This window comes from Balaenoptera acutorostrata, chromosome X, assembly GCF_949987535.1.
Source record: "Balaenoptera acutorostrata chromosome X, mBalAcu1.1, whole genome shotgun sequence".
NCBI classification, from domain to species: domain Eukaryota; kingdom Metazoa; phylum Chordata; class Mammalia; order Artiodactyla; family Balaenopteridae; genus Balaenoptera; species Balaenoptera acutorostrata.
The window spans coordinates 103,764,612-103,785,286 of record NC_080085.1 but is presented as its reverse complement, the minus strand read 5'-3'; the positions used below and the strand labels follow the sequence as shown (position 1 = coordinate 103,785,286).

Sequence of the window (20,675 nt, the reverse complement as noted above, 5' to 3'; positions counted from 1 at the left end):
AGAGCATGTTAGTAAGATATTACCATACTTTGCATTTTAACAAGTAATATTTGAAAATTCATGTGTCACAAAGAATGACCCATTTAAAATCATATTACAATAATATGTTTTGGTATACAAAAATAAATATACAAATAACTACTTGCCATATTATATCTTTCTACATTTATTTGCTACAATTACATCAGCACCAAAAAGCTCCATGTCTTCACATACAATTCTAATGACATATTTTTTAAATTTTTTTTTTTTTATTTATTTATTTTTGGCTGTGTTGGGTCTTCGTTTCTGTGCGAGGGCTTTCTCTAGTTGTGGCAAGCAGGGGCCATTCTTCATCGCGGTGCGCGGGCCTCTCACTATGCGGCCTCCCTTGTTGCGGAGCACAGGCTCCAGACGCGCAAGCTCAGTAGTTGTGGCTCACGGGCCTAGTTGCTCCGCGGCATGTGGGATCTTCCCAGACCAGGGCTCGAACCCGTGTCCCCTGCATTGGCAGGCAGATTCTCAACCACTAGCGCCACCAGGGAAGCCCTAATGACATATTTTTTAAAAAACCGTCAATGCAAATCATCCCTTGTGCTTTATAGTGTGTGCCACAGCAAAGGTCTCTAGCACAGTGAGTAACACCTAAAAAGGTTCTTAAGCCCTAAAAATTGGGGCAATTGCTATATTTTTTATAATGGCATTAAAATACTTTCTAGTATGGAAAATCTCAAACACATACAAAAGTAGAGAGGACAGCAAACTAAATCCCACATACCCAGCACCCACCAGCTTCAACAATTATCAGCTCATGGCCATTCTTAACTTCTACCCCAAACAGGTCCCATGCTCTCCCTCCACACTCCCTACTGCCTTTATTTTTTTAAAGTAAATCCCCAACATCATATATTTTCATTAGTAAACATTTCAATATAATTAGAGTAGTTTTTTTTAATCGTAATTTTTATTTGCTGACATTTTCTGCAAAATTCTGAAAGACTTTACTAAGTTCTTATGCATAGATTACCCTCTTTGTGTTTTGGTAGACACACACACACGATATCATATATGTGTACTATTTATTTAGAAATTTCTTACATTTCATTCTAATTTTTCTTTTAGCTTTCAATAATGACGTAAAAATAGCTCAGCATACAATACAGGACAATTTCCAACCTCCACCTAGGAAAAAGGCTAGATTTTTTTCCCTAAGGACCTTGCAATAGAGATATATATATATATATATATATATGGAAATATATATATATGCATTTCTGAAGTAGGTAGAATTACTCAGCTCTACATAAGAGTACAAATTCTAAATTCCAACATTTAAGCTGCTCCATTAAGCCACATCTGCTCTAAATGAATGATTTAGGACAGCTGATGCCACTTCCAGTTTTCCGGATCACAGAAAGACTCCTGATGGTCTGCAAGGATGCACTATTATTAGCTAGAGTTTTCTATAATATCACAAGTATTTCATCTCCATGTTTTTCTTCTGTCTATGTGTGAAGAACCTGTATGTCAGCCTCTAAACTATCAAAATAGTTTATCATTTCCTACATTATTAACAAATATGCTGTTGAAAACAGAAAAGGGGTAATATTTTATTATGTATAAAAATTAAGCTCCCAAAAATAAGAGGAAATTTTATGAAAATAAGTTAATATAACTTACTCTAGAAGTATAAGAATGTTTATGAGCTCCTGGGGAGATACTTTATTCCAGTAAGTTAAGAGTGTATCTGAAAATGGAATGAATAAAGTGTTACATCTTGAGATAGCATAGATCTTACAGCGAATAGCGCAGTGAACTCCAATGTACCAATAACTTAGTTTCAACAACCATTAACTCACAGCCAATTCTGTCTCATCTATATCCTCCCCTCCTATCTCATCTCACTGCCCAATACCCACACTGTATTCTTTTGAATTAATTCTAAATATACCTTTTAATCTGTAATTATTTCAACTTCAACAATTATTTTTATGTATTTTATAAATGTTCTTTTGGATGGCTTATCATCCCTGAAGACAGAGGAAGGGAAGTAGACCTGGGGTTTTTAATAAGCTTCCTAAAATTTTATGCAAGATGGTGCGTTTAAGTACATTTTTCCGAAGGTAGGGTCAAGCACTTTCGCCTGCTACTCAAAGGGCTCTGCGAACCAAACAGTCTGAGAACTTTAAACTTTAGAGGAAGAGACTGATAACTTTCTTTTTCCTCTTTGCCTTTGGATTATCAACCCTGAAGTCCTGGCAATATACAAACATACACTCACATTAATGGAACTACTATTTCAGATATAAAAGTCCCTTAAACCTATCACATACACTTCTCTTTTGAGCTGTTCCCTTTTTTTTTTTTTTACTTCCAACACACTCACGGAGACTTTTTTAAAAAGAAAAATATTGCCCTCACTTAACCTTCCATTCCTTTTTTATCCTGTTCAGATATAGCTAATGGTGTCAGCAGGTCCACTTCTAAATTTAAAAACCTGGTAGGGATCGCAAAAGTAGGCAATGACGTAATGGCCTGCCCCTCGAGAGCCTCTGAAGATAGGGATGAACGACTAGGTAATGTTGGCTAAACGGAGGGGTGACAGGGAGGGAAGAGTGTGTGGGTTTTGACTTTATTTCCCCAATTTACTCAAGACCATGAGTACTGACAGTTTTCAATGTTTATAAAATACTGATCATCAGGAATAAAGATGCTAACATAAGGTCAAATTAGATTTGTTTCAAAAATAAAGTGAGCGCTGACTTCCGGTCCCCCCACTCCGCCTTCGGGAGCCCTTCCGGCTCAGCGCAGCGTGGCTCTCCCAGAAGTCACTGCGTTTCCGGTCTCTCCAGCCTCTCGTTAGAGGCCGGCTTGAAGGCACCATCTTCCTTCTGCGCACTGGCTTTTCCCGCCAAAAGGAGGCTCGGGTCTCCTTTCCGCCGCTAAACCGAGCCCTTCTGTCCACCTCCGAGCCATCCTCGCACCCGCCTTGTGCTCTGAAGCCTCTTCGCAGGTCTGTAGAAGGGGTGAAACTCTCGTCCCGTTCGCGGCCCAGCTCTAGTCAGCAGCCCTTCCGCCGTTTTGCCAGCGGCGGTTTGTCTCCACTGTTTCCCAGTCCCAGTCAGGGAGACGAGATGCAGGAGGAGAACGTGGGTGGAGGAGACAAGGGAAGTGGCCAGAGATCTCTCGCAAGAGATAAAAAGCAGGTTAGCGTCTGTGATTTGTCTTCTGACGCTTTTAAAAAAGCCTGGCTAATCCTAAAAGAGCTGCATGACAGGGAGGTACTCCGTCTCCAGAGGAAACTAACCAGTCTGAGGAAAGAGCAATTGGCAGACAGAAGGCGGACGGGCTCCAAAGCCAAAATTGAAGAGTTGATGGAGCAACAGAAAATCCTGAGTAGCACCATCCATGACCTGCGAGATAAGTTAAGCTCTAAAATATGTGACCGCTGTTCAGTGAACGAAATGTACAGGAAGACGCTACAGAAAGAATTTTACCATATCCAACAAAAAAATATGAAGTTTATTGCTTCGCTCATGGCAGAAAGGAATAAATTAAGAGAAGAAAATAAACAGCTTTCTGCAAGACTAAAACTGAAGGAGCAACAGCTTCATCCTTCTAGTTCTGATCGTGATGACGACTTCATTCCTTGCACTCAAAATAGCGGGCTAGTTTTTTCAGTCAGGGAGCCTGCACCCGGACCTCAGACGCATCTGCCTGTCAGACTGGTAAAGCAGTCAAATACTGAAGAGATGAAATCTGGAGGCAAAAAGGAACAGCAACGGAGTCCCACGTTTCCAGGTCCACTTTATGGTGAGGGCGTCTCTGAGGTGCCAGAGACCCCTCTGGAGAGTTCCTCTAACAGCAGTAACCCTGCCACAGTAAGGAGTGCCAACCGGAAGTCATCTGTAAGTTTTCCTTTAACATTTACACCTGGCGCTCAGAGCAAGTATGGATTTCAAGGTGACTTCAGCCTTCCTGCAAACAGGCTTGGCAATACACAAAAGGAACTGATTTTCACACAGAAGACCTCCACACAAAAGCGTAGAGTTCAGACGTACTTCTCTTGGAGCCCTTCCAGTATTTCTGAGAGAGAAAACCGACCTACTCCATTAGTATCTGAAACTTCAGAGGAAAATATGCCTGGTCATACTAGCTCATTTCCTCCTTTAACACAGAGAAAGGAAAAGTGCCCTTTAAATGTATTTCCTTTTGACTGTACTTCTAATGGGAAAAGAAGATCAGTGACTGGTGTTGCTCAGTACAAAACTGGATTTTCGGTGAGAGACGGCTGTAGCCAGACACCTTCCAATGAAGGGTTGACTGTGAGGAAGAATACTACTGAATCTACAGGTGCAGCGCATGGTGCTGATAAGCCACAAGGTGAGACCCAGAGTTTCATTTTGGGGTCTGCAATAAAGAGAAAAGCCAGGGTACGGTCAGAAAGAAGGAAGTAGGTTTCCCTCTTCCTCTCTCTTAAGGAGACTGCTTTTCTTTTCCAAGAGGACAGTCTTGCTGTCAATTCAGACTGTGTAACTGATAACCCCTGACTCTGATACACTTCTCAGAATATAATATACAAAGCAATAAGACCTACACAAAAGTTGGGCAAATGACTAAGACTTTGAAACAGTGAATTATTGCCAGTTAATAAATTTCAGCTACAGAGAAGGAAACTCATTCTTCAGAATCCCTGTACTTCTATATGAAAGTGTAGGGTCTACCATCTTTTTGCTGAAATTAAGTTGCTACTGTTTATGAGTCAATAAAAAGCCCAAAAAACTGAAAGCCAAGAGAAGACCTAAAGGGCGTGGACTGTAAGAGTTCAACATTTAAATGCATATAGAGTAACGAAAGTGAAATATTTACTGGACTTGACAAGGTAACTAGAATACATTCATTGAGAAGGACCAAGAAGCAGATATTTTTTCGGAATAAAATGAATATGACTTTACAGATACCATGCGGCATGACTTTACATTTACAGAAGATAAAGAGGAGATGTGACTGTATGCTAGTCATTAAAAATTTGCTTTTAAAAATCAAAAAGCAAGAACAGAAGAAGGAAAAACCTAACCAACAAAGATCAAATATTTAGCAAGCAAGGTCAACATTTACAAGACGAGGGGGAACTATGAAGTTCTCAAGAAACGAAGCAGTTATGGTTTTACCCATGACATGAAAAAAGCAGCCAGCGGCTTGTCACTGGTTAACACTGTATGTGGTATGTGGGCGTGTGTGCACATGTGTACTGGGGTGGAGGAGAGGAGAACTAGTCAACGATGCATCTCCTTCTCCTCCTTCCTTCTCTCTCTCCCCCCACCACCCTCCTTCTTACTTTCCCTGGGCTGTGGTGGTATTCAACTACTTTTTTCTTTTTCTTTCCAGTTTTTTTTTTTCCATGTTGCCTCTTGGGCCTTAAAAAAAAAAAAAGACAAATTTATTAAGTGAATTCATGTACCATAAAACTCATCCATTTAAATAGTGCCCAACACAGTAGTTTATGGTACATGTACAAACTTATAAAACCACCACAGTTTTAGAATATTTTCATCACCCTAAAAAAAAAACCCATACATATTAGCAGTCACTTTCTACACTCCCCCACTTTTCACCTTGTGGGGAGACAAAAACAGTGAGCTGTGGCTGTAGTTATTAACTGATCCATTATTTCCTGGAATGAAATACCACCAGGGTTGAAAATGGTTTCCCTTTACTGTTTTCTTTCCCCAAACATGGAGGCTTATCACATAGCCTCAATAATCTTTGATGTTTACTCTAAATCATACATTCTTAGAACTTGAAGATTCTAGTTATTTAAACCTGTTTTATTAATATACTTTAGAATTAACCGTTCATATCTAGCTTTTGATTTGTTTCAATGTTTCTAGTGAGTTAACTATCAACTTATTTTATGTTTTTATATGCTGCATTATTACAAAAAAAGATTTAATATTTACTAAAAATGAAATAAAAAAATAGAAAAATAGAAAAAAAGTAAAATTTAACTACTGTATTATGATGATCAGAACCCAGGTGCTTTTATGTTCTTCATTCCTGCTTACTTTTTTTTTTTTTTTTGAGCAAAAACAGAAAAGGAAGAAAGGGGAGGGAACTGTGTAAACAAATGTGGTATTGGGGATAAGATAACCTTCTGATTTTACTTCCAGAGGACATGCAGTTTATGAAAATGGTTATATTCTATCATATAGGGTAAAGAAGAAATGGTAATACTAGGAAATAATACAATTATACACCAAGGAAAAGAGAACAGAGCCTGGAAAAGAACCTGACACCATGCAAAACTGTATAATCGTACTGCAAAAGATAACAATGACATTCCTTACCCTCAAAGAACCCTTCCTGTCCTTTTGTTTGCTTTTGATTTTCCAAATCCTGGGTCAAATAAAAGCTAAAGTGTTAACTATGACACTGGTTATTGTTATTTTCTTCTGTTTACGTTGGTCATTTAATGCATTATATGCTCTGCATGAAAAAAATGTTTAGCACTTCTAAAACTATTGCCTCGCTTTAGAAACTAATTTTTAAATTAAAAAAAAAAAGTTATTTCAAAGAATCAAACCTGTATGACCGAAATGAACCTATTTTTAGTTAAAATATAGGAACATTCTAAGGTCAGAGTCTTCAAAGTTCTGTTTCTAATGTGCATGTGTTCTACATGCAGATGATGGTCAAATATTTGTTGCATGAACTTGTAAACCTGTGAGGGTGGAGTACAGTCCACGATTAATATGCTGGTAACTCACCTTCAGAAATCATTTTTACTATATACAAATAGCACATCAAGAGGCTTCTGATTTCATACTGATCCAATCGGTTATACTGAGATACACTACTCCTTGCAGAACTCTGCCGAATCTGTAATACAAAGATAGGACTTTTGTGAAACAATATTGGTACTGTAGCTTCCCATAGCCTTTAACTCAATAACTGTTTTAACCGTTAGTCCTCTGTTTGGGAAAATTCTAAGCATAAATCCAAATTTTATATCACATTTGGAAGGTAAATGGGCTGACTCTTCTTTGCTACTGTACCTAATAATATCACTGGAAATTACCCTGCAGTCTTCATCAAGATATAGCCATGAATATACCGTGTATGTTTCATTCCCATAGGTCCTGTGTTTTAGTAAGAAAACATTTTGAACAATCATATGTGGCTATTCCAGGAAAAATAGCTTTTACGTCAAGGAGAAACTTAACTAAGGTACATTGAAGCATAAGAAACATTTTAAACTCTTTAACTTCAGTCTCTCCTTAGAGTTTATTAAAATCCAACGTCTAAATAATAGGTCGGGAAATCTATCTTAAAAAAGGGGCTTAATGACATTACAAGATAATTTTACTAAGGAGGACCCAGTAATACTTCAAAATTAGAGCCTCTAAAAAGTAGTGATGTTCCTATTATTTAGTGACTTTTGTTAAAATAGCAGTTAAGCATGACAAGATCTGACTTATTTGGGGATTTGTATGAATACAGCAATGACAATCTCCTAACGAATGTACCCTTGTTAGAAACCAATACTTTCAGCTGAGCTAACCTGGGCTGGGGATATATATTTACTAATGTAGGATTCACCAAGAACTTCTACTTGGAGCAAAACATCTAGGTTCTGAACGCTTGCTAGCTGTGTGACTACTAGCAAGTCATTTAACCTCTTTGTCCTTTATGTGCCTTACCTATGACAGTGTCTGTTGTCTTAATTCTAAATGGTGTGAAATGAGAACCTTTATGATTAAATTACTAACTATGCAAAGACTCAATGGAGTATATAGTCCAGTGGTTCTCAAGGGGTGGTTCCCAACCAGCGGCATCAGCATCACCTGGGAGCTTAGAAACACAAATGAGCAAAAGCCCCCAGACTGACGGAAACAAATTCTGGGCATGAGGCTCAGCTATCCATTTTTATAAAGTCCCCCAGATGCACCCTAAGAATGCCATGATCTAGGAGAAGAAGTGCCGGAATTAGAAAACCTGGGTTCAGGCCTGGCCCTGCCATAGTTGTGTGGTTGTCCTAAGTCACAATCCCAGTTTTAATTTGTAAATTGAGAGTTGGAATTTATTATTTTTATGGACCCTTCTAACTCTAACTTTATATGATTCTCTGATTTTACGTAGCAGCGTGACAAGGCTTTACTGGTCTAAAGTGAGGTTTCTGTCTCAAGGCAGACATATCCCAAACTTTAATGTTAGGCTTGAAATAATTTGATGGAAGAGTTAGAGAATATATTGTGATTAAGTGATTCTGGGATGCTGAGATCATCAATTTGGGGACCTAATTTTTCTTCTCCCATGTTAATGTCATTACTCTATTACAAAAGAATAAAAAGCTGAATCCTGCCAGGGAGTGATTTAAGTGACAAGGTACATTAGGCATTTTAAACTTGAACCTTCCCTCTCTAGAACAGGTTTACAGAGTGTTAGGGTTAAAGGAGGTATTCAAAGTTGGAACTCTTAAAGATGAATGCCTTATCCTCTATAAACAGTTTTAAAATATCCAAGTAGCAGCTGCCAGGATAGGAAGGAACTGCTACAACATCCAAGAATTATGGGATGCTTTTTACAGATCCAGTACAGACTACAGGAGAGTAGAGAGACCCCTATTTGCATAAAAAGAAAGACTGCTGTAGCTTAACACATCACTAGGGTTATCCTATATATTTAGGTTCTTACATTTTCACCAGTGCTGCCCTGATCTGGAAATCCTGTTGCTCCTTCTGGGATGAGCGAACCTCTCGAATCTTCCCTCTTAATTCCGTGTCCATTTTGAAAAGACCCATAAGCTGGAAAAAAGCCAAGTCCTTGTTAGCAACAGGAGGAACTGTCAAAAGTATTTTTAAAACTAAGCACTAGGTTAATTTAAGTAAAGACATATTTTAGGAAATAGATCTTGGTCATCTAAAATGTGAAGTTTATATATTACATTAAAACACCATAAGAAGCCAAATAAAGGGTAAACAATTTTTTTTCCTTGAAACACTTTAACATGTATGAAACTACAAGAAATGCCTTGCAAGTCATAAAATAAAGGCAAACAATTAGATAATTTTATAGATAAGGAAAGTTTGGCCCAGAAAAAGGAAGTGTCTTGTCCAGGACTGGAGACAGAGGATTGGAAACCAGTGTTTTTTCTCATTATCCTTTATTTTCTTAGTATACTAAGCTAAATTCTACACAAGCTGAGACGAGGAAACCTAAGCAAAGAAATGTGGCTGCAAGTGTGTGTCGGATTTTAATTAAACTTTAGTAGAGATCATGCTATGTATAGTTTTTATTATGAAATATTTCAAAACTACAGAGAAGTATAGGGTACATTTCTAAACAGCCATGCCACGCATAATCTTTAAAGGACTTTTAATTACCGGTGTCTTTGTCAGTGCTCAGACTCCCTCTACTTGTAGGTGAAGCGAAGCCACACGCAAACTCATCTCTGGATGCCTGTAACACAGTGTGATACGTCTGTCATTTAAATACATTTGTACACTAGGATAAGAAATCGGAATTAACAATGAGATGGTACCCTAATTTTAAACAAAGCTCACTGTGAAAGTCTAAGTCACATATCAGTATTGGTATTTAGGGGACATCTCTTTTAAAAATGGATCCTGGTACGCTGTTACAACCATGACCTCTGGCAAAGTGACACAACTCTAGGTGGCTGGTAAAAGCTGCAACTGGTGTGATCTAAACATGGTTCCATTCTCCTCCTTGAAGCAAGGGCAATACTAGAAGGAGAGGTGTGACCAGAGGCCCTACATGATCTTGAGTTGCAAAAGAAAGAATAGATAAGTAAAATATTTCCAAATATCACTGTCAAATGTTGTGGAGTGTGCATAAGCATGAGTAACTGTGTTTGTGAAGAAAGGCTTGCTTGACACCCAGGTAGGTGATATAGCGTCCACATTTAGCTGATTTACATAATTGGGACCTACAGGCAATCAAGCGAGGCTTAAAAGCAGCTTTCTCAGGAACCCAGGGTAGGCTTGACAAATCTACGGACATTTATTATGGGGAATTTCCAAAGGAAGCTGTAAAGGACACAGTTTCACCTGCCACCCAACAATGTGACTTGGCTACTGAACATGTGAAGGTGATCTTGGGCCAGACAGAACGTGGAGTGGGGGTGGGGCAGGAGTTATTAGTCCCACTGGACAGACTGCAAAGTATACACCACATTTTAAAATGGCAATCGGAAAAATGGAGCATGTCCAGAAGACTCCAACCAAGAAATGTAAAGGGTTTGAAACAACAAATGATGAAGTGGAGATATCTGGCCTGGAGAAAAATTTAGAAGGGACATGTGTGAAGGGGTATCACGTGGAGGTAGAAATGGATGTGTTCTACGTATCACTAGAAGGCAAAACTAGGACCAGTGGATAGAAAATCTTGTAGATCTAATGTGAGAAGGAAAGTTTTAATTACTACTATGGCAAAAGGTTGTTTTGCCAAGTGGGAGACTGATCACCTCCAAAGTTCCTTTCAACTCTAAGATTCTAAGGGGAGAAAAAAGCACAGACCGACTGTGATGAGTTAAAAGCCACTCACCAGGAAGTGCTGAGAGGAGGCTGTCAAAGAGAGGGAGAAGCAAAGGAATACAGTTTAATCCCTGGTGCCTAACATTTTGCAAAGTGAATGTTTTGTTCAGTTTTCTGGTTGAATAAATATATGAAGGCATGTAACAGCAGCAAATCTTAAAAAGAAAACACTGAGCACAGAGGATTCTTGGTGTTCTCTTGGACCTCGTTACTCAAAGTGTGGTCCGTTACTCAAAGTGTGGTCCTTAGACGAGAAAAAGCCAAGAGCCTGTTTGAAACGCATAATCTCAAGCTCCACCCCAGGGCTACTACCTTAGAATCTCTGTCTTCATTCCCCAGGTGATCCATATGCACATTAAGATTTGAGAAGCACTGCTCCAGGAAAAAGTATAAATTTAAAATGTTGTAAAAGGTGCACTATTGAGACCATACAGCGTATGACCCTAATTCCCAATACAGTCAATAAAACAGGATAAAATGACAATAGAAACACATTACTACTTACAGAATTAGGCATGGCTGCACAAGAATACAAGGTATCTCGACCCGCTAATCGCTGTATATTTTCCAAAAGCAGTCCAACAAATGGGAGGTACAATTGTGCTATTTTGGCTTGTTGGTTCTGAAAAATAATTATCAAAAGCTTAATAGATATATAATATGCCTATATTACAAATAAAGTTGGCTCCATCTATCCGTTTAAACACTAAAAGCAAGCTAATATCCATAACAAATTAGTGAAGCATGAGTCTATTTATACCCATAGTCTCAAAACTAGCTGCCACACCACTTTGTTGGTATTTGAATTTATATACACTACAGAGTCGAAGCACATCCCTCAAACATCACTACATAATAGGCAAAAGTTTATTTTTTTTAATAGCAGATCATGTTAGTCCTGCTCTTTAACTCCAGCGAGGGTTGGGTTTGATGAGAGCAGGGATCCTGTCTGTCTTGTTCACAGCTTTATCCCCAGTGCCTGGGCACACAGGAAATGGTCAATATACATTAGCTGAATGAATGAATAGATGGAAGAAGTAAAAAACATGGTGAATTACTGTATTCATTCAAGAAATATGTCTTTGCTTTGAGTAAAGCTGCAATTAAAATAATGTAATCTTGGCCCCCTAAATCAATTATACAACTTGGGAGATTGATATATTTGTAAATATGCAAACGAAGCTGGCCACTGGTCATCTTAATGAATGTGGTACCTCTTATACAAATTTATTGCTTTTCTCAGCTATAGACATTCCTCACCAGATATGTACATACATTCAAATCAGCCAAACCAGTGGTTGTGATGGCACAAGAGTTGCCCTCCATATTTTAGGACTTTGGGAGGTTTATCTGTAGACTTAGATAAGGCCTCTAGGGTACAATGGTTAACCTATAGAATACAGATCAATAGTGTCTCATAGTTGCATTTATTCTTGAAATTGAACAATTTTTCATATGTTAATTGTCCATTTGTACTTCCTCTTTTATGAGTTTCAGGAACTCTTAACAGACCTACTTCTAATACACAACCCTAATCAGTAATAGTCTCTATCACTAGGAGATTCTGGTTCAGTAGGTCTGGGCTGGGTCCCAGGAATCTGCCCCAGATGGTGCTGATGTGCACTGAGGTTTGAGAACCACTGATCTAGTTCAATTTCCTGCTCAAGGGAGGAACAGCCCTTACCTGCATCCTTGACAGATGGTTAGTTTTTAAACTTCTTAAACACTCCAGCCCTTTCAGAGGTTCTGTTAGAAAAATCCTTTAGCAGTTTGTAAGTTCTACCTGCTAGGTATAAGTTCTACCTGCTAGGTATATAGTCCACTTCCACTTTACATGGCAACCCTTTAAATATTTGGAGACAATTACCACAAATTGTCTTAATTCACTCTTCACAAGGCTAAATAGCTGTTACTACTTTTCTTTATTCTTCACATGGCTTTGATTTCAACAGTTTCCACCATCATCATCACCCTTTCTCGGCAGTTCTCTAATTTTCCAGGGTCCCACTTAAGATTTGAGAGGCAGTAGTATAGTCTAGTGGTTAAGAGCACAGATTTTGAATTTTAGACACATAAATTCCAGCTCTCCTGTTACTAGTTACTTGATTGTGATCAAGTCACTTAACCACAGTTTTCTCTTTAGTAAGATGGGGATAATAATAGTGACATTAATTCATGTAAGCTAATGTTTAATACAGTGCCTGGCATATAGTGAGTCCTCAATAAATTTTAGCTACTATTATTAATATTATAGCTTCTCGATGGGAATTCATTTTAGCTCTGATAGTGAGTGATCACTAGGGAAGGAGATACTACACCTTTCTCAGGTGAACAGGAACACAGGCAAGCATGCAGTCAGGGCAAATATATTAAAAGTTTTGTCTGCACAAAAGACAGAAAACCATCTAAGAATCTATTAACAGAAGACAGTTTAGATAAATAGAATAAGGTATATCCATATGATGGAATACTATGCAGATTTAAAAAAAATACAGTAGATCAAATCTTCAGGCTATATTGTTAAGTGACAAAAGAAAAATGCATAATGGTTTCTACTATATATTTATATATATACATATATATAGCATATTGGCTTGTGCATGCATAAAATAGAAGTTTATATAAGAAACTGATAACAGTAGTTGCTTCTGGAGAGATGAATTGAGGCATGGAGGTAAGGAATGGGAGAGAGGCATTTTGATTCTTTTTTTTACCATGTGTGTAAGATTACTGTTAAAAAAAAAAAAAAAAAGGAAAAAAAAATCTGCCCACAGTCCAAGCAGAAATTGCAATTCTTAGGTGTCAACATCACTTGCAGTGGGTACAGGAACTAATACAGACCCCAGAATAAATGTTAGATGTTGGATATTCTTGTTCTGAGTAGGAAAGATGTCTCATGGTATTAGGAGGGCTCCCAAAGCAGTTTTTGAGTAGCACATAATAGGGACCAGTGACATCTCCATAATTTCATTAGAGGAGAGGCTGCGGAGGGCAACATGGCTGGAATGGGGGGGGTGGCGGTGACTAGGAGATCGAGTCTCAAAGCAGCCTTTCCACAGGAAGAATTTTTTTCTTGACTGTATTTTTATTTGGGGTCACTTTGGGGGACCCAATGGAAATTATAGGGGCTTAAAGCTCCCCTCTCTGCCCCCACCTTGGCATCATCATTAATGGTGAACATGTTTTAAGTGAATGTATCAATATTTGACAAATGACCTCTTAGGCCACCTGTGAAGTCTTTGGACCAAACAGAGAAAGGGAATGAAGCAGGTTCATGAAGCAAAGTTTTACTGGGGAGAATCCTATACACACTTAAAACCTGTCAGAAGATTTTGAACAAAGAAAGGGCTTTAGAAATTACTGAAAGGGTAATGAGGCTGGCATCTCAATCTTTCCCATAGTCTAAAACCTCAAACACTCAAAGAGGCAGAGTGTTATTTACAGACAACAACAGTGATGTGTGTGTGTGCGTGTGAGTACATATACTGCTCTCAGAATTTTAAAAAGTAAATAATGTGCAAATATGTGATATAAAATATTTAAAATTCTACCTCTAGGTAAGACACTAGTGAAATCCGATATTCCTTCACTTTCATCTCAGGAGGCAGGAGAAAAAATACAACTTCCTGCTTTAAGAACAAGAACTTCATTTTGTACTTTTCCCACAAATTCTTTGAAATCATGGCTAAAGACATTTTCCTCCGCTACTACTAGGTACAAACAGAGCCCAGTGGTAACTGGCATTTTTAAAGCTTTGACAAAGCTTGGTTGGAATGGATGACTTTAAGATATCTTTTCATTTAGATATATTATACCAGTTAACTTACGTTAAGTCAATATCAACATTCACACACACACAAAAAGTGGCACATAATAAAGCAAACCACACTAAATGGGAGTATGTTATTATAATTATAATGTGGAAAAAACAACGCAAACTGCAGTAAGTAATAACATCTGAAAGCTAAAGAGTTTAAATCTACTTTAGGATAGAATTATATGAAGAAAACTAGCAAAATTTGTAAGTAAAACAAATCTTCATAATTAAAGAAATATAATTGGATGTAGCTGGCAGGCATTTTCTGTTTTTTAAGGACAAATGGGAATACTGTAGAAAAAGAATAAAATCCATCTCCAAGTCAGCTTTCCAAAGTAATTATAATAATAAATGACATGACAATTTTATTTAAATTTGAATGTAAAACAAAGGGATAAATTCTTAATTATGAAACAATATGTTACATTGAGCCAGGTAAGTAAGTTAGGTTATTCTAAATCCATACAGTTTGGCATCTACTTTTTGAAGCCCATAGGGTATAATGTTAGTAAGATTTGAATATACCCTCCATCCCCATATATTAAGTTAAAGGTGCGGCAAAAAGCAACTGCAGCTGTGGCCTTCACACACGGACAGTGTGTAATGTATGTAAGGTTTACAGCCACACCTACATTTTTTCAGTAAGAAGAAAAACTTCATATTACATATTTTATATTGGACATACTTAATGTGTCATTATTAATCACTTAATAATCAATAATAGCATTTATTTAGGGAGATATATTTAAGGATATATATTAAGGTGTGTATTTGAAAGAGTGCACATGGCTATAATCGTATATGATTTTTCAAAAAAATTCTAGTTTATGTAACAAATCATGAAGCAGTTGTGCTGTTCTTTAGACATGATTTGAAAAACCAGTGTTCTTCAACAGTTATCTGAACAGTATTTTTAAAACCTAATCATTTGAAACGGAAACAAACATATTTGTAAAAATAAATTCATCAACCCCCCCGTTATGTTCCTTACTGAAAACTTCACCTTGAACATAAAATCTTCTTAGAAACTAACTAATGTGATACTGATGATGATACGAACATCCTTACCTTGTGCTGGTATCTAGTGTCAAATGCATGTTTTATCAAAAGATTCTTTATGACAGAGATAGCTGTATATCTGATCTCATAATTGTCTTGAAGAGCGATGGAGGTTTCCCTCAGAAGTAGACCAACCAAGAAGTGATGCTTGCAATACTCATCTGATAAACTGTATTCAAGATTTGAATCTGCAGCATAATGAAATTTAAAATCCATTTATAAAAATACTCAAAAATTACTTTAACATTAAAGCACTATATTTATTCCTTAGTCATATGTGACCATGCTAGCAAGAACTATACTGTTATTATTAACAAATATGAACAATTCTTTTGTCATATAGAATAAGCATGCAAAATTTTACAAGATACGAGCACTCATCATTGGGGCTAGATGATAGCCTTAATGACAATTTCAGTCGGTAAAATAGTTCCTAGAATTCTTTGTTTTTCGAGATGCTTTTCAAATCTTAGAAATCTTAGGATAAAACCTAGAACGAAAGAATACTGTATTTGGCAATGTTTTAACACATTTCTTCATATCTGAAGAGATTTAGTTACAACTACAGATTGGAGTAATTCTCTACAGCAATACTTGATTCACTTATCTGTTTATATTTGTAAAGTAGGAAAAGGAAGAGACACTAGACAACTGAATCACCGTAACAGTATTAACTATTGACTGTTTTAGTAAACGTTATATATTGGCCCCAATACGATGGGGCACAAGAACAATAAGAAAAACAGCCTCTCACTCAAATTCATCACACGAATACAAATCTTTTATTTCATAAAATTACCGCTTTGAACTATTTCTTTCACTTCCTTTTAGATCCTCAGTCCATTTTAAATCCCAGCTGCTAATATCCTGGTTGGGACTTGCCTTATAAACTGACTGGGTCACAATCAGAAGAAACCGTGACCAAGTTTAAGTAATTTCTATGGTAAATTTCTACTACCTTTATTTCCTCTCCCGTACCCTTTAATTTTAGTTAGACCATAAAGCTGAAGGATATGTTTTCCTTTTCTTTTCTGGTCTCTTCAGCACTTAATATAATGCTATATATTCAGTTAGGACTTAATAAATGCTAAATCAGATTTAATCCTAAATCCTCATCCCTTCTTTTCCCTGAATTCCTCAAGCCATCAATAAATACTGGGGGAAATATCGGAGCTATACATGCTCAGAATCTAATAAGGGAGCGGTTGAATAGGGGTGCTTGGGTTTTTAAATATTTTTTCTCCGTTTTCACTGGCTGGCATTCAAGCACTGAAACTGGTGCTCAGCAGCTACCCTCCAAGAGACCAAGGTAGCTGATATTCTTTCTGCCATTGGTCATGCTCTTTTGTGAACCCCAACCACTTTCTATGCACAGGAACCAGTACGGACTACCCAGGTGGCCTTATCTGGGTCGACTTTACAATGGTAGTAAGCTTTTTTACTTCAGGGGTTTGAATAAATCCAATCAGGTAGTTTCAGCCAACCTCCAAAACTGTGGCCAAGCAGTCATTAAGCAGGGTCAGAGAGGAGGGAGGCAAGCCTGGCAGAGATGAGACACACTTAAAGAACAGCTACCCTCTAGCCCCCATGCTGGCTTGAGCCAAAACTTGTTTTCTGAGGACGGTGTTTTAAAGTTGATCCTTCTAGCAATCAACACTCAAGCTGATTTTAAGAGTTAACAAATACACCACCTCCTAGGTTTTCTGGGTACATTAACTAAAGCTTCATCTTGGCTAGGGAGGATTTAAAAAGCAAACAAAGCCCCCATCCATCTTAGCCATTCATGAAATCAATTGTTTTTAAAGACAGCAAACTACTTTAGAGTGAACCGAGTTAAACCTACCTACTGAAGTCAAACGGTCCACCGCAAATGAAAAAAAATCTAATTAATATATGAAAAGAAAAGGGACAAATAAAAAACATAGTAACATAAGAATAGTGCTACACAACAAAGCATTCAATAAAACTAGCAATGGAGATAACTGAAGGCATTTCATCAATTTAATACATACATATCACTATTTTACTCTGCCTTTATACTTCTCTTTTGATGTTCCATTCAGCAGAAATGTATTTATATGGTTTTTTCTTAATTCAGTCTCACATAAGAGTCCAAACAGTACTACAGAGAGCAATTTAACTGGTATCTGACATCTGTGTTTAAGCAGCAATCTATGTAACACACCTAATTTCTTCATACTATGAATACTACCACTGACACTATGAAGGAAATGCCGAGTACCATTAACGAACCTATCTTCAGATAGTAACAATTCTGACATTACCTTTAGATTGACTGGTTTAACTAGAAAACGTTATACTATACTAGCGCTAGCCAAAAAAAAGAAAACACAATCCCTAATGATGGAAAACACGAATACATACCTTGAACTCGCTGAAGTTTAGGTTTTGCAAATGCCATTGGCAAATTCAGAGGAATGTAATGTTCGTGATTGCAAACTGTTTGCAGAAATTCAAACTTGTATTCAGCCAGGACCTAAACACAAAGAAATTAAACAAAAACTCCTATTTAGTAGTCATTTACTATTTTAATAATTAAATACAGTGCATTAATTTTCAAAACAGAAGTGTTTAGTATTTCAGGCATACCTTAAAATGTGACCTGTGCAGTAAAGAGTTAACATAGCAGGTCCAAGACTGCTCGCCTTAAAAAGGCCTGCTTGCACGGTTGGTCATTGGCTGGCATTTGGGAAATTGGATTTTGTTTTAATTATATAAGTTTCAGGTATACAACATTATAATTTGACATCTGTATACACTACAAAGTGATCATCATCACAAGTCTAGTTGCCATCCATCAGCATACAGTTTACACCCCCTTCACCATTCTGCCCACCCCCCAACCTCTTCCCCGCTGGTAATCACTAATCTGTTCTCTGTATCTATGAGTTTGTTTTGGGGTTTTTTTGTTCATTTCTCTTTTTAGATTCCACATGTGAGTGAAATCATATGGTATTTGTCTTTCCATCTGACTTATTTCACTTAGCATAATACTTTTAAGGTCCATCCATGTTGTAAAATGGCAAGATTTCATTCTTTTTTTGTTTGAGTAGTATTCCATTTTATATATATACACATACAAAGACACACACACACTTACACACATATATACCACATCTTCTTTATCCATTCATCCATCGATGGACATTTAGGTTATTTCCATATCTTGGCTACTGTAAATGATGCCACAGTGAACATAGGGGTGCATATCATTTTGAATTAGCGTTTTAATGTTCTATGGATAGATACCCAGAAGTGGAAAAGTTGGGTCATATTATGGTAGTTCTACTCTTAATTTTTTGAGGAATCTCCATACTGTTTTCCACAGTGGCTACACCAACTCACAGTCCCACAAACACTGTACGAGGGTTCCCATTTCTCCACATCCTCTTTAACATTTGTTATTTCTTGTCTTTTCGATAATAGCCATTCTAACAGATTATGAGGTGATGTCTCATTGTGGTTTTGATCTGCGTTTCCCAATAATTAGTGATGCTGAACATCTTTCCATGTGCTGTTGGCCATCTGTATGTCTTCTTTAGAAAAATGTCTATTCAGATCCTCTGCCCATTTTTAAATCAGATTGTTTTTGTTGTTGTTGAATTGTATTAGCTCATTATATATTTTGGATATTAACCCCTTGATGGATATATGATTTGCAAATATCTTCTCCCATTCAGTAGGCTGCCTTTTCATTTTGATGATGGTTTCCATCACTGTGTAAAAGCTTTTTAGTTTGATGTAGTCCCATTTGCTTATTTTTGCTTTTGTTTCCTTTGCCTTTGGAGTCAGATCCACAAAAACATCACTAAGATGGGTGTCAATAAGGTTACTGCCTACGTTTTCTTCTAGGAATTTTATGATTTCAGGTCTTACATTCAAGTCTTTACTCCATTTTGAGTTAATTTTTGTGTTATGATGTAAGATAGCGGTCTAGTTTCATTCTTTTACATGTGGCTGTCCAGCTTTCCCAACACCTTTTATTGAAGAGACTGTCTTTTCTCCATTGTATGTGCTTTGCTCCTTTGTTGTAACTTAATTGTTCATATATGTATGGGTTTATTTCTGGGCTCTCAGTTTTGTTCTGCTGATCTGTGTATCTGTTTTTATGCCAGTCCCGTACTGTTTTGATTATGATAGCTTTTGTAGTATAGTTTGAAATCAGGGAGCATGACACCTCCAGCTCTGTTCTTTCTCAGATTGTTTTGGCTATTCAGGATCTTTTGTGGTTTCATACAAATTTTAGAATTATTTGTTCTAGTTCTGTGAAATATACCACTGGAATTTTGATAGGGAATACACTGAATCTGTAGATTGCTTTGGGTTGTATGAACATTTTAACAATATTAATTCTTCCAATCCATGATTATGGAATATTTCCATTTATTTGTGGCTTCTTCAGTTTCTTTCATCAGTGTCTTATAGTTTTCAGTGTACAAATCTTTCACCTCCTTGGTTAAATTTATTCCTAGGTATTTTATTCTTTTTGATGCAATTGTAAATGGGATTGTTTTCTTAATTTCGCTGATAGTTTGTTATTAGTGTATAGAAATACCACAGATTTCTGTATGTTGATTTTGTATCATACAACATTACTGAATTCATTTATTAGTTCTAACAGAGTTTTGGTGTAGTCTTTAGGGTTTTCTGTATGTATTATCATGTCATCTGCAAACAGCGACAGTTTTACTTCTTCCTTTCCAATTTGGATGCCTTTTATTTCTTTTTCTTGCCTAATTTCTGTGGGCATCCTTGTCTTGTTCCTGATCTTTTTTTTTTTTTTTTTTTTTTTTTTTTTTGCTGCGTTGGATCTTTGTTGCTGTGTGCGGGCTTTCTCTAGTTGCGGCGAGCAGGCGCTACTCTTCGTTGTGGTGCATGGGCTTCTCACTGCGGTGGCTTCTCTTGTTGTGGAGCACGGGCTTCAGTAGTTGTGGCACGTGGGCTCAGTAGTTGTGGCTCACAGGCTCTAGAGTGCAGACTCAGCAGTCGTGGTACATGGGCTTAGCTGCTCCACGGCATGTGGGATCTTCCTGGGCCAGGGATTGAACCCATGTCCCCTGCATTGGCAGGCAGATTCTTAACTACTGTGCCACCAGGGAAGCCCTTGTTCCTGATCTTAAGAGGAAAAGCTTTCAGTTTTTCACTGTTGAGTATGATGTTAGCTATGGGTTTGTCATATATGGACTTTATTATGTTAAGGTATGTTCCCTCTATACCCACTGTTGAGAGTTTTTATCATAAAT

The 20,675-nt window shown here is 37.3% G+C and overlaps 1 protein-coding gene across 3 annotated transcripts in view; it reads right to left on the bottom strand.

The window, feature by feature from the left end:
• DOCK11 (dedicator of cytokinesis 11) overlaps positions 1-20,675 on the bottom strand; it is a 185,764-nt gene that overhangs the window by 54,127 nt on the left and 110,962 nt on the right. For 2 of the 3 annotated variants that reach the window (XM_057538105.1, XM_057538106.1), the window contains exons 30-37: positions 17,797-17,908; positions 17,255-17,293; positions 15,421-15,599; positions 11,041-11,157; positions 9,363-9,438; positions 8,674-8,783; positions 6,747-6,858; positions 1,660-1,726 (exon numbers count right to left, since the gene is read on the bottom strand). In XM_057538105.1, the coding sequence (XP_057394088.1) occupies positions 1,660-1,726; positions 6,747-6,858; positions 8,674-8,783; positions 9,363-9,438; positions 11,041-11,157; positions 15,421-15,599; positions 17,255-17,293; positions 17,797-17,908 (812 nt within the window). The remainder of the gene's footprint in view (positions 1-1,659; positions 1,727-6,746; positions 6,859-8,673; positions 8,784-9,362; positions 9,439-11,040; positions 11,158-15,420; positions 15,600-17,254; positions 17,294-17,796; positions 17,909-20,675) is intronic. The other variant, XM_057538107.1, reaches the window with a different exon arrangement.